Source organism: Bombina bombina, chromosome 3, assembly GCF_027579735.1.
Source record: "Bombina bombina isolate aBomBom1 chromosome 3, aBomBom1.pri, whole genome shotgun sequence".
Taxonomy (NCBI): Eukaryota; Metazoa; Chordata; class Amphibia; order Anura; family Bombinatoridae; genus Bombina; species Bombina bombina.
The window spans coordinates 1,277,231,184-1,277,258,326 of NC_069501.1; the positions used below are offsets into that span (position 1 = coordinate 1,277,231,184).

At 41.7% G+C, this 27,143-nt stretch overlaps 1 protein-coding gene across 1 annotated transcript in view; it reads right to left on the reverse strand.

Annotated features, from left to right (window-relative positions):
• Positions 1 to 27,143, reverse strand: part of LOC128654739 (zinc finger protein 37A) — a 130,688-nt gene that overhangs the window by 92,046 nt on the left and 11,499 nt on the right. The window contains exons 2-3 of the mRNA XM_053708835.1: positions 23,229 to 23,355; positions 8,496 to 8,603 (exon numbers count right to left, since the gene is read on the reverse strand). Of these exons, the coding sequence (XP_053564810.1) occupies positions 8,496 to 8,603; positions 23,229 to 23,355 (235 nt within the window). The remainder of the gene's footprint in view (positions 1 to 8,495; positions 8,604 to 23,228; positions 23,356 to 27,143) is intronic.

Genomic DNA, 27,143 nt, shown 5'->3' on the forward strand with positions numbered 1-27,143 from the left:
TTCTTTGTGGATAGGAATATGTAGGTACGCATCCTTTAGATCCACGGTAGTCATAAATTGACCTTCCTAGATAGTGGGTAGAATCGTTCGAATGGTTTCCATTTTGAACGATGGTACCCTGAGAAATTTGTTTAGGATCTTTAAATCCAGAATTGGTCTGAAGGTTCCCTCTTTTTTGGGAACTACGAACAGATTTGAGTAAAATCCCATTCCTTGTTCCGTCATTGGAACTGGGTGTATCACTCCCATCTTTAACAGGTCTTCTACACAATGTAAGAACGCCTGTCTCTTTATTTGGTTTGAGGATAAGTGAGACATGTGGAATCTTCCCCTTGGGGGTAGTTCCTTGAATTCCAGAAGATAACCCTGAGAAACTATTTCTAGCGTCCAGGGATCCTGAACATCTCTTGCCCAAGCCTGAGCAAAGAGAGAGAGTCTGCCCCCCACTAGATCCGGTCCCGGATCGGGGGCTACTCCTTCATGCTGTTTTGTTAGCTGTAGCAGGCTTCTTGGTCTGCTTACCCTTGTTCCAGCCTTGCATCGGTTTCCAGGCTGGTTTGGACTGTGAGGCATTACCCTCTTGCTTAGAGGATGCAGAATTAGAGGCCGGTCCGTTCCTGAAATTACGAAAGGAACGAAAATTAGACTTATTCTTGGCCTTGAAATGCCTATCTTGTGGGAGGATGTGGCCCTTTCCCCCAGTGATGTCTGAGATAATCTCTTTCAATTCTGGTCCAAAGAGAGTTTTACCCTTGAAGGGGATGTTAAGCAATTTTGTCTTGGATGATACATCCGCTGACCAAGACTTTAGCCAAAGCGCTCTGCGCGCCACAATTGCAAACCCTGAATTTTTCGCCGCTAATCTAGCTAATTGCAAAGCGGCATCTAAAATAAAAGAGAGTTAGCCAACTTAAGTGCGTGAACTCTGTCCATAACCTCCTCATATGGAGTCTCTCTACTGAATGACTTTTCTAGTTCCTCGAACCAGAACCACGCTGCTGTAGTGACAGGAACAATGCACGAAATGGGTTGTAGAAGGTAACCTTGCTGTACAAAAATCTTTTTAAGCAAACCTTCCAATTTTTTATCCATAGGATCTTTGAAAGCACAACTATCCTCGATAGGAATAGTAGTGCGCTTGTTTAGAGTGGAAACTGCCCCCTCGACCTTAGGGACTGTCTGCCATAAGTCCTTTCTGGGGTCGACCATAGGAAATAATTTCTTAAATATAGGAGGGGGAACAAAAGGTATGCCGGGCTTCTCCCACTCCTTATTCACTATGTCCGCCACCCGCTTGGGTATAGGAAAAGCGTCGGGGTGCACCGGAACCTCTAGGAACTTGTCCATCTTGCATAATTTTTCTGGAATGACCAAGTTGTCACAATCATCCAGAGTAGATAACACCTCCTTAAGCAGTGAGCGGAGATGTTCTAATTTAAATTTAAATGTCACAACATCAGGTTCAGCCTGTTGAGAATTTTTTCCTGAATCTGAAATTTCCCCATCTGACAAAACCTCCCTCATGGCCCCTTCATCAGCGCCCTCCTGCTCTTCAGTGTTTAAAACAGAGCAATCGCACTTTCTCTGATATGCAGGCATTTTGGATAAAATATTTGCTATGGAGTTATCCATTACAGCCGTCAATTGTTGCATGGTAATAAGCATTGGCGCGCTAGAAGTACTAGGGGCCTCCTGCGTGGGCAAAACTGGTGTAGACACAGAAGGAGATGATGTAGAACCATGTCTACTCCCTTCATCTGAGAAATCATCTTGGGCAATTTCATTATCTGTGGCAGTACTGTCCTTACTTTGTTTGGACGCTATGGCACAATTATCACACAATTTTGAAGGGGGAGACACATTGGCTTTCATACATATAGAACATAGCTTATCTGAAGGCACAGACATGTTAAACAGGCTTAAACTTGTCAATAAAGCACAAAAACCGTTTTAAAACAAAACCGTTACTGTCTCTTTAAATTTTAAACAGAGCACACTTTATTACTGAATATGTGAAAAAATATGAAGGAATTGTTCAAAATTTACCAAAATTTCACCACAGTGTCTTAAAGCATTAAAAGTATTGCACACCAATTTTCAGAGCTTTAACCCTTAAAATAACAAAACTGGAGCCGGTTACAGATTTAACCCCTATACAGTCCCAGCTACAGCCTTTGCTGTGACTTTACCAAGCCCAGAGGGGAATACGATACCAAATGACGCCTTCTAGGAACTTTTCCAACTACTGTCAGGTCCTCACACATGCATCTGCATGTCTTGCTCTCAAAAACAACTGCGCAGTAATGGCGCGAAAATTAGGCTCAGCCTACAACTGGGAAGGCCCTTCCTGACTGGAAAAGGTGTCTAACATAGTGCCTGACGTTAAAAAACGTTCCCCAAGTTTATAAGTGTGAATTATCAGCATAAACATGTATAAAATGTCCAAATAAAGCAATCGATTTAGCCCATAAAAGTGTCTACCAGTTTTATAGCCCATGTTAAGCCCTTTATTCTGTTTGAGGGGAAATGACAGCCTTCCAGCATTACACAGTCTTGTTAGAAATATGGCTAGTCATACCTTAAGCAGAAAAGTCTGCTAACTGTTTCCCCCAACTGAAGTTACTTCATCTCAACAGTCCTATGTGTAAACAGAAATCGATTTTAGTTACTGTCTGCTAAAATCATCTTCCTCTCACAAACAGAAATCTTCATCTTTTTCTGTTTCAGAGTAAATAGTACATACCAGCACTATTTTAAAATAACAAACTCTTGATAGTAGAATAAAAAAACTACAACTAAACACCACATACTCTTAACCATCTCCGTGGAGATGTTGCCTGTGCAACGGCAAAGAGAATGACTGGGGTGGGCGGAGCCTAGGAGGGACTATATGGCCAGCTTTGCTGGGACTCTTTGTCATTTCCTGTTGGGGAAGAGATATTCCCACAAGTAAGGATGACGCCGTGGACCGGACACACCAATGTTGGAGAAACAGTACAACACCGGTACCGTTTAAAAATAACAAACTTTTGATTGAAGGTAAAAACTACACTAAGTCACCACATCTCTCTTGATACTTCCTTTCTTGTCGAGAGCTGCAAGAGAATGACTGGGGGTGGCAGTTAGGGGAGGAGCTATATAGACAGCTCTGCTGTGGGTGTCCTCTTGCAGCTTCCTGTTGGGAAGGAGAATATCCCACAAGTAATGGATGAACCCGTGGACTGGATACACCTTTACAAGAGAAATATTATGTGGAAGCTACTAAAGATTTCAGGAAGACTTCCAGTCTATTTGTTTTATTTTCTGGTCCTAGGAAAGGTCAGAAGGCTTCTGCTATTTCATTGCCTTCTTGGTTGAAACTTTTGATTCATCAAGCTTATTTGGAGTCGGGTCAGGCCCCGCATCAGAGAATTACAGCTCATTCTACTAGATCAGTCTCCACTTCGTGGGCTTTTAAGAATGAAGCTTCAGTTGATCAGATTTGCAAAGCGGCAACTTGGTCCTCTTTGCATACATTTACTAAATTCTACCGTTTTGATGTATTTGCTTCTTCGGAAGCAGTTTTTGGTAGAAAAGTTCTTCAGGCAGCTGTTTCAGTTTGATTCTTCTGCTTTTTGATTTAAGTTTTTTTCTTTCAAAAATGAAAATAAACTTATTTTTTTTGGGGTTGTGGATTAATTTTTTCAGCGAAATATGGCTGTTTTTATTTTTATTCCCTCTCTCTCTAGTGACTCTTGAGTGGAAGACTCCACATCTTGGGTATTGATATCCCATATGTCACTAGCTCATGGACTCTTGCCAATTACATGAAAGAAAACATAATTTATGTAAGAACTTACCTGATAAATTCATTTCTTTCATATTGGCAAGAGTCCATGAGGCCCACCCTTTTTATGGTGGTTATGATTTTTTGTATAAAGCACAATTATTTCCAAATTTCCTTTGTTGATGCTTTCTACTCCTTTCTTTATCACCCCACTGCTTGGCTATTCGTTAAACTGAATTGTGGGTGTGGTGAGGGGTGTATTTATAGGCATTTTGAGGTTTGGGAAACTTTGCCCCTCCTGGTAGGATTGTATATCCCATATGTCAATAGTTCATGGACTCTTGCCAATATGAAAGAAATGAATTTATCAGGTAAGTTCTTACATAAATTATGTTATTTTCATGTCGTGATAGTGCACTTGAGAATATGCGACCGGGTTTGTGCGTGAATAGAGTGCTTTTTTTCCACTTTTTTGCTCTGTTGAATTCTATTGGGGAATAGGTTATCGCACGTGCAATATTGCTACACAAGCTTATGGGACCTGTGTGCTGGGGTTCGGGGTGAGCGGTTATATTTATTACTACACAAGCGTATGGGACCTGTCTGCTGGGGTTTGGGTGAGTGGGTATATTTATTACTACACAAGCTTATGGGACCTGCCTGCTGGGGTTCGGGGTGAGTGGGTATATTTATTACTACACAAGCTTATAGGACCTGTCTGCTAGGGTTCGGGTGAGCAGGTATATTTATTAGTACACAAGCTTATGGGACCTGTCTGTTGGGGTTCGGGGTGAGCGGGTATATTTATTACTACACAAGCTTATAGGACCTGTCTGCTAGGGTTCGGGTGAGCAGGTATATTTATTAGTACACAAGCTTATGGGACCTGTCTGTTGGGGTTCGGGGTGAGCGGGTATATTTATTACTACACAAGCTTATAGGACCTGTCTGCTAGGGTTCGGGTGAGCGGGTATATTGATTACTACACAAGCTTATGGGACATGTCTGCTGGGGTTTGGGGTGAGCGGGTATATTTATTAGTACACAAGCTTATGGGACCTGTCTGTTGGGGTTCGGGGTGAGCGGGTATATTTATTACTACACAAGCGTATGGGACATGTCTGCTGGGGTTTGGGTGAGTGGGTATATTTATTACTACACGAGCGTATGGGACATGTCTGCTGGGGTTCGGGTGAGCGGGTATATTGATTACTACACAAGCTTATGGGACCTGTCTGCTGGGGTTTGGGGTGAGCGGGTATATTTATTACTACACAAGCTTATGGGACCTGTCTGCTGGGGTTTGGGGTGAGCGGGTATATTTATTACTACACAAGCGTATGGGACCTGTCTGCTGGGGTTCGGGTGAGCGGGTATATTGATTACTACACAAGCTTATGGGACATGTCTGCTGGGGTTCGGGTGAGCGGGTATAATTATTACTACACAAGCGTATGGGACCTGTCTGTTGGGGTTCGGGGTAAGCGGGTATATTTAGCACTTCACAAGCTTATGGGACCTGTCTGCTGGGGTTCGGGTGAGCGGGTATATTGATTACTACACAAGCTTATGGGACCTGTCTGCTGGGGTCCAGGGTCAGCGGGTATATTTATTACTACACAAGCTTTTGGGACCTGTCTGCTGGGGTATATTTATTACTACACAAGCATACGGGTATATTTATTACTACACAAGCTTATGGGACCTGTGTGCTGGGGTTTGGGGTGAGTGGGTATATTTATTACTACACAAGCTTATGAGACCTGTCTGCTGGGGTTCGGGGGGCGGGTATATTTATTACTACACAAGCTTTTGGGACCTGTCTGCTGGGGTTCGGGGGGCGGGTATATTTATTACTACACAAGCTTTTGGGACCTGTCTGCTGGGGTTTGGGGTGAGCGGGTATATTTATTACTACACAAGCTTTTGGGACCTGTCTGCTAGGGTTCGGGTGAGCAGGTATATTTATTAGTACACAAGCTTATGGGACCTGTCTGCTGGGGTTTGGGGTGAGCGGGTATATTTATTACTACACAAGCGTATGGGACCTGTCTGCTGGGGTTCGGGGTGAGCGGGTATATTTATTACTACACGAGCGTATCGGACCTGTCTGCTGGGGTTTGGAGTGAGCGGGTATATTTATTACTACACAAGCTTATGGGACCTGTGTGCTGGGGTTCGGGTGAGTGGGTATATTTATTACTACACAAGCGTATGGGACCTGTCTGCTGGGGTTCGGGGTGAGCGGGTATATTTATTACTACACAAGCATACGGGTATATTTATTACTACACGAGCGTATCGGACCTGTCTGCTGGGGTTCGGGGTGAGCGGGTATATTTATTACTACACAAGCATACGGGTATATTTATTACTACACAAGCATACGGGTATATTTATTACTACACAAGCGTATGGGACCTGTCTGCTGGGGTTCGGGGTGAGTGGGTATATTTATTACTACACAAGCGTATCGGACCTGTCTGCTGGGGTTCGGGGTGAGCGGGTATATTTATTACTACACAAGCTTATGGGACCTGTCTGCTGGGGTTCGGGGTGAGTGGGTATATTTATTACTACACAAGCTTATGGGACCTGTCTGCTGGGGTTTGGGGTGAGCGGGTATATTTATTACTACACAAGCATACGGGTATATTTATTACTACACAAGCTTATGGGACCTGTCTGCTGGGGTTTGGGGTGAGCGGGTATATTTATTACTACACAAGCATACGGGTATATTTATTACTACACAAGCTTATAGGACCTGTATGCTGGGGTTTGGGGTGAGCGGGTATATTTATTACTACACAAGCATACGGGTATATTTATTACTACACAAGCATACGGGTATATTTATTACTACACAAGCTTATAGGACCTGTATGCTGGGGTTTGGGGTGAGCGGGTATATTTATTACTACACAAGCATACGGGTATATTTATTACTACACAAGCGTATGGGACCTGTCTGCTGGGGTTCGGGGTGAGCGGGTATATTTATTTCTACACAAGCTTATAGGACCTGTCTGCTGGGGTTTGGGGTGAGCGGGTATATTTATTTCTACACAAGCTTATAGGACCTGTCTGCTGGGGTTTGGGGTGAGCGGGTATATTTATTACTACACAAGCATACGGGTATATTTATTACTACACAAGCGTATCGGACCTGTCTGCTGGGGTTCAGGGTGAGCGGGTATATTTATTACTACACAAGCATACGGGTATATTTATTACTACACGAGCGTATCGGACCTGTCTGCTGGGGTTCAGGGTGAGCGGGTATATTTATTACTACACAAGCATACGGGTATATTTATTACTACACGAGCATACGGGTATATTTATTACTACACAAACTTATGGGACATGTCTGCTGGGGTTCGGGGTGAGCGGGTATATTTATTACTACACGAGCGTATCGGACCTGTCTGCTGGGGTTTGGGGTGAGCGGGTATATTTATTACTACACAAGCTTATGGGACCTGTCTGCTGGGGTTTGGGGTGAGCGGGTATATTTATTACTACACAAGCATACGGGTATATTTATTACTACACAAGCTTATAGGACCTGTATGCTGGGGTTTGGGGTGAGCGGGTATATTTATTACTACACAAGCATACGGGTATATTTATTACTACACAAGCATACGGGTATATTTATTACTACACAAGCTTATAGGACCTGTATGCTGGGGTTTGGGGTGAGCGGGTATATTTATTACTACACAAGCATACGGGTATATTTATTACTACACAAGCGTATGGGACCTGTCTGCTGGGGTTCGGGGTGAGCGGGTATATTTATTTCTACACAAGCTTATAGGACCTGTCTGCTGGGGTTTGGGGTGAGCGGGTATATTTATTTCTACACAAGCTTATAGGACCTGTCTGCTGGGGTTTGGGGTGAGCGGGTATATTTATTACTACACAAGCATACGGGTATATTTATTACTACACAAGCGTATCGGACCTGTCTGCTGGGGTTCAGGGTGAGCGGGTATATTTATTACTACACAAGCATACGGGTATATTTATTACTACACGAGCGTATCGGACCTGTCTGCTGGGGTTCAGGGTGAGCGGGTATATTTATTACTACACAAGCATACGGGTATATTTATTACTACACGAGCATACGGGTATATTTATTACTACACAAACTTATGGGACATGTCTGCTGGGGTTCGGGGTGAGCGGGTATATTTATTACTACACGAGCGTATCGGACCTGTCTGCTGGGGTTTGGGGTGAGCGGGTATATTTATTACTACACAAGCTTATGGGACCTGTCTGCTGGGGTTTGGGGTGAGCGGGTATATTTATTACTACACAAACTTATGGGACATGTCTGCTGGGGTTCGGGGTGAGCGGGTATATTTATTACTACACAAACTTATGGGACATGTCTGCTGGGGTTCGGGGTGAGCGGGTATATTTATTATTACACAAGCATACGGGTATATTTATTACTACACAAGCGTATGGGACCTGTCTGCTGGGGTTCGGGGTGAGCGGGTATATTTATTACTACACAAGCTTATCGGACCTGTCTGCTGGGGTTCGGGGTGAGCGGGTATATTTATTACTACACGAGCGTATCGGACCTGTCTGCTGGGGTACTCGTTAGTTGCATGTGAAACGCATTTCAATATCCCATATTGCTAGACCAATCTATGAGTGCCACTTCATCAGTGCGCTTCACCAGAACGCGGCACAACAGACTCACATCTGGAAGTCTTGCGGTGTAGAGCCGTAAAATCCCAACGGGAGCTGACAAATGGATCCTCCCCTCTCTCAATCTTCACAACAATCTCTGGTTTGGTAACAGCAAATCCTGTAGTGCAAGAAGAGTGATGGGATTTTATCTTACAAAAGGCTGCAATGTCTAAATAATCATAAAGAAACGTACTCCCAGCCGTCAGACTGAAAGACGCAAACAAGAGGTTACACCTCATTATATGCAGCAATAAAGCAGAAGGAAATACATAGGAATGAAAATATACCATCCAAACAGTTTAACTTCACACTTACACACACACTCACTCCGTATACAAACTCACTCAATCTAAATACATATACACTCATCATACACACTCACTTAGTACACACACACACTCAGTATACATACACACTCACTCGGCATGCATACACTCTATTCATACACAAACACACACACACACACACATTCGGTATACATACACACTCAGCATACACACTCACTCAGTATACCTACACACACACATTCAGTATACACACTCAGTATACATACACACTCACTCAGTATACATGCACACTCATCATACCCACTCAGTACACACACACACACTCAGTATACATACACACTCACTCGGTAAACACACACACTCAGTATGCATACAATCTAATCATACAGAAACACACACACTCAGTATATCTACACACCCAGCATACACACATACATTCAGTATACATACACACTCACTCAGTAAACACACACACACTCACTAGGTATACCTACACTCCCAGCATACACACACATTCAGTATACACACTCAGTATACATTCACACTCACTCAGTATACATGCACAGTCAGCATACACACTCACTCAGTATATATGCACACTCAGCATACAGACTCACTCCGTATACACACAAACTCAGTAAACAAACTCACTCAGTATACACACTCACTCTGAATACATATACACTCATCATACACTCACTCAGTACACACACACAGTTTACATACACACTCACTCGGTAAACACACATACACTCAGTATACATACACTCTAATCATACACAAACACACACACTCAGTATATCTACACACCCAGCATACACACACACATTCGGTATACCTACACACCCAGCATACACACACACACTCACTCAGTATACATGCACACTCAGCATACACACTCACTCAGTATACCTACACACCCAGCATACACACACACACACACTCACTCAGTATACATGCACACTCAGCATACACACTCACTCAGTATACATGCACACTCAGCATACACACTCACTCAGTATACATGCACACTTAGCATACACACTCACTCAGTATACATGCACACTCAGCATACACACTCACTCAGTATACATGCACACTTAGCATACACACTCACTCAGTATATATGCACACTTAGCATACACACTCACTCAGTATACATACAAACTCACTCAGCATACACACTCACTCAGTATACATGCACACTCAGTATACATAAATACTCACTCAGTATACATGCACACTCAGCATACAGACTCACTCAGTTTATATGCACACTTAGCATACACACTAACTCAGTATACATGCACACTCAGCATACACACTCAGTAAACATACAAACTCACTCAGTATACATACAAACTCACTCACTATACATACAAACTCACTCAGTATACATGAATACCCAGAATACACGCTCACTCAGTATACATACAACCTCACTCAGTATACATGCACACTTAGCATACACATACACAACTTACATGCACACTTAGCATAAACACTCACTCAGTATACATACAAACTCACTCAGTATACATGAATACTCAGCATACACACTCACTCAGTATACATGCACACTAAGCATACACACTCACTCAGTATATATACACACTCAGCATATATAAAAAAACTCACTCAGTATACATGCACACTCAGCATACACACTCACTCAGTATACATGCACACTTAGCATACACACTCACTCAGTATACATGCACACTTAGCATACACACTCACTCAGTATACATGCACACTAAGCATACACACTCACTCAGAATACATGCACACTTAGCATGCACACTCACTCAGTATACATGCACACAGCAAACACACTCACTCAGTAGACATGCACACTCAGCATACACACTCACTTAGTATATATGCACACTCAGCATACACACTCACTCAGTATATATGCACACTCAGCATACACACTCACTCAGTATACATGCACACTCAGCATACACACTCACTCAGTATACATGCACACTCAGCATACACACACACTCAGCATACACACACACTCAGCATACACACTCACTCAGTATACATGCACACTCAGCATACACACTAACTCAGTATACATGCACACTCAGCATACACACTAACTCAGTATACATGCACACTCAGCATACACATTTTGTTGTGGAGTGGGCACATTTATAAATGTATCTATTTATCTTGGTCTCATATGAGCATGAAACCTTTTACCATATGTGAGTCAAGTCAAGAAATGGCTTCTATATTGCCACCAGCTTGATGAAGTGCATATTTACTCCAGTCCCAGTGACTTCACAAGTCTTCTCCTTGCTTGGTTGCTGAGTGTTTGAGAACAAACCTTTTTCTCAGCTGTGTTTGAGGGGTGTGATGTGACCACAACTTCAGGAAAACTGAACAGTCCTGACTGGGATGCCCAACAGCTTTGATATTACTTTTTATCTTTCTCCTAACTGATGTAATGTGAGTATTGCATCTCTTACTGCTGTAGAAAGCGCTTTATTCTTCCTTGTCTCATTTGTTCTTCAGATCTGCAGCCTGACCAATGATCAAAAGTGAGACTTGCTACCTAGATACTCCACAAGTAGCTACTAATTGTATTGACTGCATTTTTTTTATATATATTTCTCAAAATAAAACCTCTCTCAAATTATTTGTATTACTATTGATAATAAATGTTTTCACAAAAGTTCAATAGAGAGAGAGAGAGAGAGAGAGAGAGACAGAGAGAGAGAGAGAGAGAGAGAGACAGACACACTCACTCAGTATACATGCACACCCAGCATACACACTCACTCAGTATATATGCACACTCAGCATACACACTCACTCCGCATACACACTTACTCAGTATACACACTCACTCTGAATACATATACACTCATCATACACTCACTCAGTACACACACACACAGTATACATACACACTCACTCGGTAAACACACACACACACACTCAGTATGCATACACTCTATTCATACACAAACACACACACTCAGTATATCTACACACCCAGCATACACACACACATTCGGTATACATACACACTCAGCATACACACTCAGTATACCTACACGCCCAGCATACACACATACATTCGGTATACATACACACTCAGCATACACACTCAGTATACCTACACACCCAGCATACACACATACATTCGGTATACATACACACTCACTCAGTAAACACACACACACTCACTAGGTATACCTACACGCCCAGCATACACACACATTCAGTATACACACTCAGTATACACACACACTCACTCAGTATACATGCACACTCAGCATACACACTCACTCAGTATATATGCACACTCAGCATACACACTCAGTATATATGCACACTCAGCATACATACAAACTCACTCAGTATACATGCACACTCAGCATACACACTCACTCAGTATATATGCACACTCGGCATACACACTCACTCAGTATATATACACACTCAGCATACATACAAACTCACTCAGTATACATGCACACTCAGCATACACACTCACTCAGTATATATGCACACTCAGCATACACACTCACTCAGTATATATACACACTCAGCATACATACAAACTCACTCAGTATAAATGCACACTCAGCATACACACTCACTCAGTATATATACACACTCAGCATACATACAAACTCACTCAGTATACATGCACACTCAACATACACACTCACTCAGTATATATACACACTCAGCATACATAAAAAACTCACTCAGTATATATACACACTCACTCAGTATATATACACACTCAGCATACATACAAACTCACTCATTATACATGCACACTCAGCATACACACTCACTTAGTATATATACACACTCAGCATACATACAAACTCACTCAGTATACATGCACACTCAGCATACACACTCACTAAGTATATATACACACTCAGCATACATACAAACTCACTCATTATACATGCACACTCAGCATACACACTCACTTAGTATATATACACACTCAGCATACATACAAACTCACTCAGTATACATGCACACTCAGCATACACACTCAGCATACATACAAACTCACTCAGTATACATGCAGACTCAGCATACACACTCACTCAGTATATATACACACTCAGCATACATACACACTCACTCAGTATACATGCACACTCAGCATACACACTCACTCAGTATATATACACACTCAGCATACATACAAACTCACTCAGTATACATGCACACTCAGCATACACACTCAGCATACATACAAACTCACTCAGTATACATGCACACTCAGCATACACACTCACTCAGTATATATACACACTCAGCATACATAAAAAACTCACTCAGTATACATGCACACTCAGCATACACACTCACTCAGTATATATACACACAGCATACATACAAACTCACTCAGTATACATGCACACTCACTCAGTATATATATATACACACTCAGCATACATACAAACTCACTCAGTATACATGCACACTCAGCATACACACTCACTCAGTATATATACACACTCAGCATACATACAAACTCACTCAGTATACATGCACACTCACTCAGTATATATATATATATATACACACTCAGCATACATACAAACTCACTCAGTATACATGCACACTCAGCATACACACTCACTCAGTATATATACACACTCAGCATACATACACACTCCCTCAGTATACATGCACACTCAGCATACATACACACTCACTCAGTATATATGCACACTCAGCATACATATTTTTTTTAGTAAGAGAGAGAGAGAGATGATTGAGCTGTCATGTGTACCATCAAATGTGAAACCTAAGTCAGATGGCCAAACAAAACTTATCTATTGTTGTAATGAAATTCAGATGTAGGAGAGCAAGAATTTAGAGCTAGTCATGGGTATTTCTATACAGGTATATGTGCTGTAACCCAAAAAGTCAGGAGCCAGCAGGAAGGAGACAGAGAGCCTGATGATACAAACCTCTCTGCTCAGACCAGAGGATATAAAAGGACCCTCCAGCACTGCGAGTTCTCTAATGAAATTCTTAAAAGGCAGATTTTGCTTTACTTCTCCAAGGGCATTCCCTGCATTTCTGTATGCGAAGGATAGACAAGCCCAGTGCAATATAGCACTGCATAACATGACAGTTCTGCTGCATTTACACTTTGTGCTTTGTATTTTATATCACTTTACACTTCAGATTAAATGTTATTACATTTAAACTTTACACTTTCTATTTTATTTTATTTTGTATACAGCAATGTATTTAGGATTGTGATTTTACAAAATCTCATTATGCTTTCACGGTTTGTGTGACTAACAAATTAGGCTCATGCTTTGTATATTTATGTAAATATTTTACAAATTAAATTGCACATTGATTTCTTCTGTTCTAAAATAAAACTTAAAAATGATCAGCTTCAGTTTCCCAGAGAGCTTCATTCATTTCTATGGGCTAGATAATCACAAATTCTCTAATTTGGAGAGAAATGATGGTGCAGATTTTACAGGGGCTGAACTCCCTGTATTTTCTAAGAAAAGGGGCGGAAGCTGGAAGTCCCAGAGAGATGAACGCTGCCTTCCCTAGAAAGTAATGAAGCTCTCTGGGATACAGAATTTCACATGGGTGTCACAAGAAAAGTAAAGTCAGTCCAGGAAAGAATCCTGAGTTTGGGAAGTGACAATGAGACACACTGCCCCAGCACGGAGGGTTTGACCCAAGACCTGAGAAATCCAGAGGACGAAACAAAATCCAGGTAAGTTAAGGCCAAAGATCGAACAAGCAGTGGTCCAACACAGAGAACGGCTGAAACAAGAATGGAAATAGCACACCCAGTAATACAGTAAAACTTCACCTGCATACAGCTGGCGAGACAAATCAGTGAGACCAGCTTGTTTAAAATGCTTACATAATTTCACAAGAATTCTGAGTGAGCTTCAGACATACCCTGGGAACTCCCCTTTTCAGCCCAGGGAACTGCCCTGTCCCTCCCACTTTCTGAAATTGGCAGTTTTAGTTTACAATGGAGCAAATACAAAGTGTATGTAATTTGTACATTTCTGTTTATCTTTTACAAAGTATGATCCTTATTTGTTAAAGTAACACAGAAACTTTAAAAACATAATCAGAATTTGTAAAAATCACTGTGCTGCTGTATCTAAATCTAAATGTATTAAAATATAAAATAGAAAGTGCAAATCTTAAATGTAATAATACTGAAAGGACCCAATCGGAAGTGTAAAGTAATATAAAATACAAAGCACAAATATTACATGTAACAAAACTCTCATATCATGCAGTGCTATATTGCACTGGGCTGGTCTCTCCTTCAAATAGAGAAATGAGAGAGATCTCACAGTGCTGGAGAGTTCTGTCCTTTTTCTTTTAGCATTCAGTGGGTTCAGCTTCTGTGAAGTCTGCACTACAATTTCTCTCCAAGCTGGAGAATCCATTGATCATCGGGCCCAGAGAGATAGAAAAAAGAGGGAGTGAGAGAGAAGAGAAAATAGATATGTGCACAGACAAAATATTTATTTCAAATTTTTAATTAAATCATTTAGGGTTTTTTTGTTAAAAAATATTTTCTCTGCACCTTCAGTGCTGCAGAGGAGCAGAAGGGCAGCATCTTAAACTTAAATCAAATTAAAGAAGTATCTAGTGCTACAGCACAAATAAAACAGATTTTTTAATAAGGTTAGGATTGAAACCAAGAATAAAGTGAAGCTTACATACATAGTTGACAGAACCAACTGGTTAATCCTAATTGTATAGTGTATATTTTAACTTTACCTCCATTAGAGCAACCGTTTTAATAACAAACAAATCAAATTTTTTGTTTTGATTTTATTCAGTTCTTATGTTTTTCATTATTAAAGGGCAGTTTATCGTTTTCACACTAATGCAATAAATATGGAAAATGTATTCTTTCTTTTTTACATTCCTCCAAAAACAAATTCATGCCTAAGAGAGAGTAAGATCTAGAGACAAAGAGACAGAATCATTTAAGCATGCAGATATCATTTCCATTCCCACGGTTAAAACTGTTACTCTACAGGGGGAAAGTCTTCTTGCAGATGAGAAAGGCAAAAAGTTCAACTATACACTTTTTATATCGATTTAGCAATATCCTTGTACGTTGTGTCAGAAAAAGAAAATTTATGCTTCACTGATAAATGTATTTATTTATTGACACAGTGAGCCCACAAATCATCATAATTACTGTTGGGGAATATCACTCCTGGCCAGCAGGAGGTGGCAAACAGCACCACAGCAAAGCTGTTAAATATCACTCCCTAACCCACAATCCCCCAGTCATTCGACCAAAGGGAAAGGAGAAAGGAAGCAACATAAGGTGCAAAGGTGCCCGAGGTTTATAGAAAAATAAACTGTCTGAGAAATACAGAGCGGGCCGTGGACTCACTGAGTCAAGAAATAAATTTATCAGGTAAGCATACATTTTATTTTCTTTCTAATAACACGGTGAGTCCACGCATCATCATAATTACTGTTGGGAACCAATACCCAAGCCAGAGAACACGGATGATAAGGGAGGGACAAGACGGTTGGCCTAAACAGAAGGCACCACTGCTTGAAGAACCTTTCTCCCAAAAGAAACCTCAGCCGAAGCAAAAACATTAAACTTGTAAAATTTAGAAAAAGTATGTAAAGATGACCAAGAGGCAGCTTTGCAAATCTGTTCCACAGAAGCTTAATTTTTGAAGGCCCAAGAAGATGAAACAGCCCTTGTGGAATGAGCTGTGATTTTCTTAGGAGGCTGCTGTCCGGCAGTCTCATATGCCAAGCGAATACGACTCAGCCAAAAAGAAAGAGAAATAGCCGTAGCTTTCTGACCCTTGCTTTTTCCAGAAAAAACAACAAACAAAGAAGAAGAGTGATGAAAATCTTTAGTCGCCTGCAAATAATATTTCAACGCACAAACCACATCCAGATTGTGCAACAAACACTCCTTATGAGAAGAAGGATTAGGACACAAAGAAGGAACAATTTCCTGATTAATATTCCTATTCAAAACCACTTTGGGAAGGAAACCTAAGGCTGTACGCAGGACTACCTTATTAGAATGAAAACTAAGGTAAGGAGTTTCACACTGCAACGCTGAAAGCTCCGAAACTCTTTGAGCCGAAGAAATAGCAACCAAAAATAAAACCTTCCAGGATAACATCTTGATATCCAAAGAATGCATAGGCTCAAACGGAGCCTGGTGAAGAACTCTAAGAACCAAATTAAGACTCCAAGGAGGAGTAACTTAAGCATAGGCCGGATTCTGACTAGGGCCTGACAAAAAGAACATCTGGCACATCCGCCAGACGCATGTGTAACAAAAAGCATAAATTTGACCCTTCAAGGTGCTTGCAGATAAACCCTTCTCCAGACCATCTTGGAGAAAAGACAAAATCCTAGGAATCCTAACTCTACTCCAAGAGAACCCTCTGGATTCACACCAATACAGATATTTATGCCCTATCTTATAGTAAATCTTTCTAGTTATAGGCTTGCGAGCCTGGGTCAAAGTCTCAATTACGGACTCAGAAAACCCCCGCTTAGATAATATCAAGCGTTCAATCTCCAAGCAGTCAGCTTCAGAGAAACGAGATTTGGATGAAGGAAGGGCCCCTGAAGTAGAAGGTCCCTCCTCAGCGGATGTCTCCAAGGTGGAAGAGATGACATCTCCCCCAGATCTGCATACCAGATTCTGCGAGGCCACACTGGTGCAATGAGAATCACTGATGCCCTCTCCTGTCTGATCCAAGCAATGACCCAAGGAAGAAGAGCAAATGGAGGAAACACGTATGCCAGACTGAAATTCAAAGGAACTGCCAGAGCATCTACCAGTACAGCCTGAGGATCCCTTGACCTCGACCCGTACCTCGGGAGCTTGGCATTCTGACGAGATGTCATGAGATCCAACTCCAGCTGTCCCCATTTGAGAATCAAGCTGGAAAACACATCCGGATGAAGTTCCTACTCCCCCGGATGAAAAGTCTGTCTGCTCAGAAAATCTGCTTCCCAATTGTCCACCCCTGGAATGTGGATCGCAGACAGACAGCAGTTGTGAGTCTCCAAGGGCATTCCCTTCAGGGAGAGTTGGGATGTCTGTAAATGTGTGTTAATATATAGAAGTGTGTGTGTTAATATGTGTGTGTGTGTTAGTGTGTGTGTGTTAATGTGTGTGTGTGTGTATGTATGAGTGTGTGTGTGTGTGTGTGTGTTAATGTGTGTGGGTGTTAATGTGTGTGTGTGTGTGTTATTGTGTGAGTGTGTTAATGTTTGTCTGTGTGTGTTAATGTTTGTCTGTGTGTGTTAGTGTGTGTGTGTTTTAATGTGTGTTAATGTGTGTGTTAGTATGTATGTGTGTGTGTGAATGTGTGTGTGTGTTTTAATGTGTGTGGGTGTTAATGTGTGTGTGTGTTAATGTGTGTGTGTGTGTTAATGTGTATGTGTGCGTTAATGTGTGTGTTAATGTCTGTATGTGTGTGTGTTTGTGTGTGAATGTGTGTGTGCTTGTGTGTGTTTGTGTGTTTTAATGTGTGTTTGTGTGTTTTAATGTGTGTTTGTGTTTTAATGTGTGTGAATGTGCGTTTTAATGTGTGTGTAATGTATGTGTGTTAATGTGTGAGAGTTAGTGTGTGAGTTAATGTGTGTGTGTGTGTGTGTGTGTGTGTGTGTGTGTGAGAGAGTTAGTGTGTGAGTTAATGTGTGTGTGTTTTAATGTGTGTGAGTTAATGTGTGTGTGTTAATGTGTGAGAGTTAGTGTGTGAGTTAATGTGTGTGAGTTAATGTGTGTGTGTTAATGTGTGAGAGTTAGTGTGTGAGTTAATGTGTGTGTGTGTTTTAATGTGTGTGAGTTAATGTGTGTGTGTTAATGTGTGAGAGTTAGTGTGTGAGTTAATGTGTGTGTGTTTTAATGTGTGTGAGTTAATGTGTGTGTGTTAATGTATGTGTGTTAATGTGTGTGTGTTTTAATGTGTGTGAGTTTTAATGTGTGTGAGTTAATGTGTGTGTGTTAATGTATGTGTGTTAATGTGTGAGAGTTAGTGTGTGAGTTAATGTGCGTGTGTTTTAATGTGTGTGTGAAGATTGCTCTCAACTCTAGGATATTTATGGAAAGAATCGACTCCTCCTGAGTCCATAAACCCTGAGCCCTTAACGAACCGCAGACAGCTCCCCATCCCAGCAGACTGGCATCCGTGGTCACAATCACCCAGATAGGTCTGCGAAAGCAGGTTCCCTGGGAGAGAAGATCTTGAGCCCCAAGGCAGAACAGTGTGCGATCTGCGATGTCATTGCAGAAACTGTAGTGTGTCTGCAGAAAGACCGGCCGTGACAGTAAAAAACAAAAATGGCTGCACTTTTAATTTCAGGTGTCACTGTTCCGTTCTATCACAGTGTTAATATTTACTACATTCCTCTCTTTTCAAATTCCTATCACTTCCTGAACTCCAGTGCGGTACAGGGAAACAGCCCATTGCAGAAAAGGTAAGTCAGGGCTTAACAAATGTATTCTAGCAGTAAAGGAGCCAACCAAAATACTTAGCAGACAGATTTAGTTTTTTTTAAATAAATGTGTGTTAATATATAGAAGTGTGTGTGTGTTAATGTATGTGTGTTAATGTATGTGTGTTAGTGTGTGTGTGTTAATGTATGTGTGTTAATGTATGTGTGTTAATGTATGTGTGTTAGTGTGTGTGTGTTAATGTGTGTGTGTAGTGTGTTAGTGTGTGTGTTAATGTGTGTGTGTGTGTGTCTGTGTTTTAATATGTGTGTGTTAATGTGTGTGGGTGTTAATGTGTGTGTGTGTGTGTTATTTTATGTGTGTGTGTGTTAATGTGTGTTAGTGTGTTAGAATGTATGTGTGTGTGTTAATGTGTGTGTGTTTTAATATGTGTGTGAATGTGTGTTTTAATGTGTGTATGTGTTTGTGCGTGAATGTGTGTTTTAATGTGTGTGTGTTGTGTGTATGTGTTTGTGCGTGAATGTGTGTTTTAATGTGTGTGTGTTGTGTGTATGTGTTTGTGCGTGAATGTGTGTTTTAATGTGTGTGTGTTGTGTGTATGTGTTTGTGCGTGAATGTGTGTTTTAATGTGTGTGTGTTGTGTGTATGTGTTTGTGCGTGAATGTGTGTTTTAATGTGTGTGTGTGTGTGTGTTTGTGTGTGAATGTGTGTTTTAATGCGTGTGTGTGTTAATCTGTGGTTGTGTATCTGTATTAGTGTGTGTATGTATATATATATATATATATATTTTTTTTTTACATCAGCAGTATAAACATGGAGCAGCAGCCCCTCCAAAATAAGCATATAGACCCCAGCAGTACAGTAGGGCAGGTTCCCAGGCAGATTGACACTGTCCTCATGCACACCGAGTAAGGGCAAAGAACGCAACACTGGCTCCTCAGACACTACAGAAAATTTTTCACTAAAAAAAAATCTCATTGCAGAAAATGAAAAAAAGTTCTGCCTCTGGGATCTTGAGACAACCACCACGGAAGAGAATCTCTTGTTGCCTGATCCAAAACAATTTGCGGAGACAGATCCACATAATCCCTGTTCCATCGTCTGAGCATGCATAACTGCAGAAGCCTGAGATGGAACCGAGCAAATAGAATGATGTCCATAGCTGACACCATCAGACCAATAACCTCCATACACTGAGCCACTGACGGCCGAGGAGAGGCCTGAAGGACAAGACAAGAGTTGAAGATCTTTGTTCTTCTGGCCTCTGTCAGAAGAATCTTCATTTCCAGAGAATCTATTATGGTTCCCAAGAACACCACCCTTGTAGCTGGAATCAAGGAACGTTTTCCTAAATTCACCTTCCATCCGTGGGAGCGCAAAAAAGACAACAACAACTCTGTGTGGAAGCTTGCTAGTTGAAAAGATGACGCCTGAACCAAAACGTCGTCCAGATAAGGCACCACTGCAACACCCCGCAACCTAAGCACTGACAACAACGCTCCCAGGACCTTTGCCAAAATTCTGGGAGCTGTTGCAAGACTGAGTGGAAGAGCCACAAACTGAAAGTGTCTGTCTAGGAACGCACACCTCAAAAACTTGTGATGGTCCCTGTGGATAGGAATATGCAGATATACATCCTTTAAATCCACTGTGGTCATAAACTGACCCTCCTGAACCAAAGGAAGAATAGACTGAATAGTGTCCATCTTGAAAGATGGAACTCTGAGAAACTTGTTTATGCTCTTGAGATCTAAAATAGGTCTTTTTGGGAACTACAAACAGATTGGAAAAGAATCCCAGACCCTGCTCCTGTATTGGAACAGGAACTATCACTCCCAGGTCGGAAAGATCCTTGACACAACGTAAGAACGCCTCTCTCTTTATCTGGTCTACAGATAACCTTGAGAGAAGGAACCTGCCCCTGGGTGGAAAGGTTTTGAACTCTAATTTGTACCCCTGGGAAACGATGTCCACCGCCCAGGGATCCGGAACATCCCGAATCCAGGCTTGAGCAAAAAGGAAAGTCTGCCCCCTACAAGATCCGCTCCCGGATTGGGGGCAGATCCTTCATGTTGACTTTGAGTCAGTAACAGGCTTCTTAGATTGCTTCCCCTTGTTCCAAGACTGATTGGACTTCCAGGAGGACTTGGACTGTACCTGCTTGGAAGAGGAGAGGGAAGGCTTACCTGAAAAGTTTTGAAAGGAAAAAAAATTACTCTGACGCTCTTTCTGCTTATTTCTCTTATCCTGAGGGAGAGAATGACCCTTTCCTCCCGTAATATCTAAACTAATTTCAGCCAAACCAGGCCCAAACAAGGTTTTACCCATGTAAGGAATTAACAAAAGCTTAGACTTAGATGACACATCCGCAGACCAAGACTTCCACCACAAGGCTCTGCGTGCCAGAACAGCAAATCCAGAAATTTTTGCTCCCAACTTGATGACCTGTAAGGAAGCATCCGTAATAAAGGAATTGGCCAAATGAAGAGAAACCGGAAGGCGTGCAAACTACTTGCCGCCACAGCAAAAGCCCGCCCGTCGTGGGCGTCTCCTAGCATAGCAAACACGGCCGCCATTACAAAGAAGCCGGCAACGGAACAACTGAGTCCCTCCAACAGCAGCACAAACAGTAAAAAAAAAACACAGGCTGCCTTAACATACATAAAAACTGAGCCACAATCTCCTAAATCCCCAGTGCCTGCATCCATTCACTGCCATCCATCCTATTACCAAAAATAGGATTCCAAAACGTGTCCCACATAAAAGTACAAGTGCCTAAATTCCTGAGCCAGAAAGTAAAGTAAGGCACTTACCTGAATTTACAGCTTCCCGGCAGCAGCACACCCGGTTTGAGAGACCTCCACCCTCTCATGGACCTGTGGAAGAAAAGGAAGATTGAATAAACCTACACAGGCTTCCAAAAAAAGGGCAGCAACAACAAATTGGGAGGTGCAGTGAGGATTATACCCCACAAGTTCCCAGATGCTTAAAAGCCACCACTGCCCTAGTGAAGGGACGGACATGGACTATGGCTAAACCCCCAGGAAGACAGAGCAAACCTGCCCTGCTTCAAAATAACAAACTCTTTATAGAAGAAACTTCTTTCAGACACCTAGACTTTACCACTTCCTTGCAAAACAGGCAGATAGAATGACTGGGGGATTGTGGGTAGGGGAGAGATATTTAAGAGCTTTGATGTGGTGCTCTTTGCCGCCTCCTGCTGGCCAGAAGTGATATTCCCCAACAGTAATTATGATGATCCGTGGACTCGCCGTGTCATTAGAAAGAAAGGAATATGTAGGTTCACTTTTGCTCTTAGCCAGTCCTGCCCCCTATTAAAATAATAATAATTTAAAAATATATATGTTTTTGCTCTGCTGCTGGCTTGTAGCACTAGCACTATCTACTAAAATTAAAATAAACAAAAATTAAGCTGCTCACCAGATGCTCCTCTGCAGCCCCTAGGAAATAGAATACAAACTGATTGTTATTATTAACAAACAAATCAACAATACATTTTATAGTAAGATTACCCACACCCTGTCTATGACTTGTAAAGACTACTGTCCGATTCCGGAGCTCTCAATAAGATAGAATCTCTGTTCTTTTCTTTCCCCTGACATGTCATATTAAGGTTTTCTAGATGTGCTTTGTGACACAGATTTTCCAACTTCAATGAGCCCTGTTTTGTGCTCCAGCAAAGTGGCGCACTTAGGGGATATCACAAGAATTACAATTTACTACCCAAAGGAATAGGATAGGTTTTTTTGTTTTGTAATGTAGGACACAGGAGAATTGTGTGTCATATTTGTACCTTTCCCAACCTGTTATGTCCTTCTGCATATGTGGACCCCAGAACTGAACAATACATCAGCAGTAATCCTGCTACTTTATTATAAATTAACTCTATTAATACCCCACTAAGTACAAGTTACTCTTGTCATTCTGCAATTATTCTGCACTGATAGAGAAAAGTCTTTGGATTTCTCACCTAGCGAAGTCAGATTCTGATAATTGTCATTCATCACCTCCCTGTAAAGATCTTTCTGTGATTGCTGTAAACCTTTCCATTCTTCTTCAGAGAAGCACACTGCAACGTCATCAAACGTTACTGGGACCTGAAACATGAACCTTCATTTAGTATGCTTGCTCAAGTCACACCTCAAGCAGCCTAGCAACCTGAACAGGAGGACTTTATCTGACTTATAGAAGCTATGTGGTCAATAAACACATTTCATAAGGCTCAGCAACCTAAACTGACTTGTTTGTCTACAAAATTGTCTTCCCTTCTTGATACATATGGTTTAAACTCCAGGTGATCCGGAGCCCTATTCAGTATACACTTGGCTTGACTGGTCCCACAGAATTTTACCATAAACTGATTCATTTGTTTCTGATGAATAGCGGTCAGGTAACACGTCAAGAAACTCGTATTGTAACATAGACCTACCTCACAGAGTTAACTTTTCACCTGTAACTTAAGCTTATAAAATAAACCAATTTCCCCATATACAAAACCGACTCTACTGTAGATACCTGCCACCTTAACAGACCACTTTAGGACCTTCAGGACACTGGAAGCTTAAAGGGACAGTACACTGTAAAATTGTTTTTCCATAAATGTATTTTAAATGACTTGTTATACCAACTGCAGAGTATAAAATATTGGATAAATTGCATTTTCGGGTTTATTTGTGTATCTGAAGTAGCTGGTTTTGTGCTTTGAAACCACAGCCTATTACAATGGGTTGAGCTTCAGGTAATATCAGATCTCATTATGTTATCACTTTTATGTACACAGACTTGCTTCCTTATCTTATATTTGTCTGGAACACCAAAGCTCAATACATAGAGAGAACAAAGGAAAATTATCATTTTATTACTTAACTATCATGCCCCCCACTGAGGGTGTAATCTATTCTGCTGGCTGTGTTTACTTAGGCTATTCAATAGCGTATACGCCAGTATCAAAACTTTCAGTATAGGTTGGGAAACCACAAGCTAAATCAGCTATTTCAAATGCTGAAATATGAGTAAAGGAGCTACTTGCAACCAATTTAATACACTCTAGCAGGCAAAAAGGATCATTGGGAATAATTTAAAGGGGAGAAAGTTTTTGGGTGAACTGTCCCTTTAAACTGTATAATTTTATCTATCTGAAAGTGAATGAGTCTTATCCTTACTTCTAACTGGGAGTCGTTCTGAACTGATGTTTTCTGCACACAAGGTTATTAGTATCATTTATTTGTATAGCACTGCAAAAAAAGTAGCGCTGTGTACCGGAGATACAGGTATACAATGACAAGGATATGTGATAAGATACAAATAGGTAACAGACTAAATAAATCTAGTACAAGAGGGGGATTTGCAGCAGTGAGTCATAGCAGTTCAAGATTTATTTTGGGTAGGATGAAAAACAGAGAAGAGATGTTAAGCCTCTCTGAATAGGTGGGTTTTCAAAGAGCGTCTGATGATATACAAGGTTGGAGACAGTCATATGGAGCGGGGTAGAGTTCCAGAGGACAGGAGCGGGAGAGACATAGGTCAGAGGTTGATTGAAGAGGACGACTCGGGGAGTATTTGGAGATGAGAGGAAATATAATTGGGAACAAGGCTGTTCAGTGCTTTAAAGGTTAGCATAAATACTTTGAATTGTATTTGGGAGTATATGGGAAGCCAGAGTAGAGAACGGCAGAGTGGAGAATCTCATGTAGTTCAGCTTAGCTGAAGCATTCATAATAGTTTGGAGGGCAGAGATTGCAGTAGTCAATGATTGACTAAATGAGGAAATTAATTAGTATTTTTGTAGTTTATTGAGTAAGGAAGGGTTGAATTCTGGAAATAATGCATAGGTGTGCATAGGTTCTGGAAGTTTTAGCATAAATTGTAACTACAATCATTTTCAGTAGTTCTGCAGCCTAAACAGAACTCCTGGAGATCTGCAGCTCTGCACTGACTGTACTACTGGAGACCTGTAGATCTACAATGACTGTACTGCTTGAAATCTACAATGACTGCTCTACTTGAGACCTGCAGATCTACTCTGACTGTACTATTGGAGACCTGCAGACAATACTGGAGATCTACACTGACTTGCATATCTACATTGACTGTACTACTGGACACCCACAGATCTACACTGACTGTACTACTGGACACCCATAGATCTACACTGACTGTACTACTGGATACATGTTACCTGAAGCTCCTGGATACATGTTGCCTGAAGACCTGTAGCTTGTACTGACTGAGCTCCTGGATACATGTTCCCTAAAGACCTGCAGCTTGTACTGAGCTAATTGATACATACTGTCTGAAGACCTGCAGCTTGTACTAACGGAGTTCCTGGATACATGCTGTCTGAAGACCTGCAGCTTGTACTGACTGAGCTCCTGGATACATACTGCCTGAAGACCTGCAGCTTGTACTAACTGAGCTCCTGGATACATACTGCCTGAAGACCTGCAGCTTGTACTAACTGAGCTCCTGGATACATGATGCCTGAAGACCTGCAGCTTGTACTAACTACTGACTGAGCTCCTGGATACATCCTGCCTGAAGACCTGCAGCTTGTACTAACTACTGACTGAGCTCCTGGATACATCCTGCCTGAAGACCTGCAGCTTGTACAGACTGTGCTCCTGGATACATGATGCATGAAGACCTGCAGCTTGTACTGACTGAGCTCCTGGATACATACTGTCTGAATACCTGCAGTTTATAAAGAGTGAGCTCCTGAATACATTTTACCTGAAGACCTGCAGCTTATACTGACTGAGCTCCTGGATACATGTTGCCTGAAGACCTGCAGCTTGTACTGACTGAGCTCCTAGATACATGTTACCTGAAGACCTGCAGCTTGTACTGACTGAGCTCCTGGATACATGTTGCCTGAAGACCTGCAGCTTGTACTCACTGAGCTCCTGGATACATGTTGCCTGAAGACCTGTAGCTTGTACTGACTGAGCTCCTGGATACGTTACCTGAAGACCTGCAGCTTGTACTAACTGAGCTCCTGGATACATGTTGCCTGAAGACCTGCAGTTTATAAAGACTGAGCTCCTGGATACATGCTGCCTGAAGACCTGTAGCTTGTACTGCCTCCTCCTAGTGGCCAGGAGTTGAATCCCAGGAGTAATTGGTTGTGGACTCTCACTATCTTATGAAAGAAGCTCAGTCTTTATAAACTGCAGGTCTTCAGGCAGCATGTATCCAGGATCTCAGTCAGTACAAACTGCAGGTCTTCAGGCAGCATGTATCCAGGATCTCAGTCAGTACAAACTGCAGGTCTTCAGGCAGCATGTATCCAGGATCTCAGTCAGTACAAACTGCAGGTTTTCAGGCAGCATGTATCCAGGAGCTCAGTCAGTACAAGCTACAGGTCTTCAGGCAGCATGTATCCAGGAGCTCAGTTAGTACTGACTGAGCTCCTGGATACATGCTGCCTGAAGACCTGCAGTTTGTACTGACTGAGGCCCTGGATACATGCTGCCTGAATACCTGCAGATTTTAATGACTGAACTTCTGGATACATGCTGCCTAAAGACCTGTAGTTTGTACTAACTGAGCTACTGGATACATGCTGTTTGAAGACCTGCAGCTTGTACTAACTGAGCTCCTGGATACATGCTGTTTGAAGACCTGCAGCTTGTACTAACTGAGCTCCTAGATACATGTTGCCTGAAGACCTGTAGCTTGTACTGACTGAGCTCCTAGATACATGTTGCCTGAAGACCTGTAGCTTGTACTGACTGAGCTCCTGGATACATGCTCCCTGAAGACCTGCAGCTTGTACTGACTGAGCTCCTGGATACATGTTACCTGAAGACCTGTAGCTTGTACTGACTGAGCTCCTAGATACATGTTGCCTGAAGACCTGTAGCTTGTACTGACTGAGCTCCTAGAT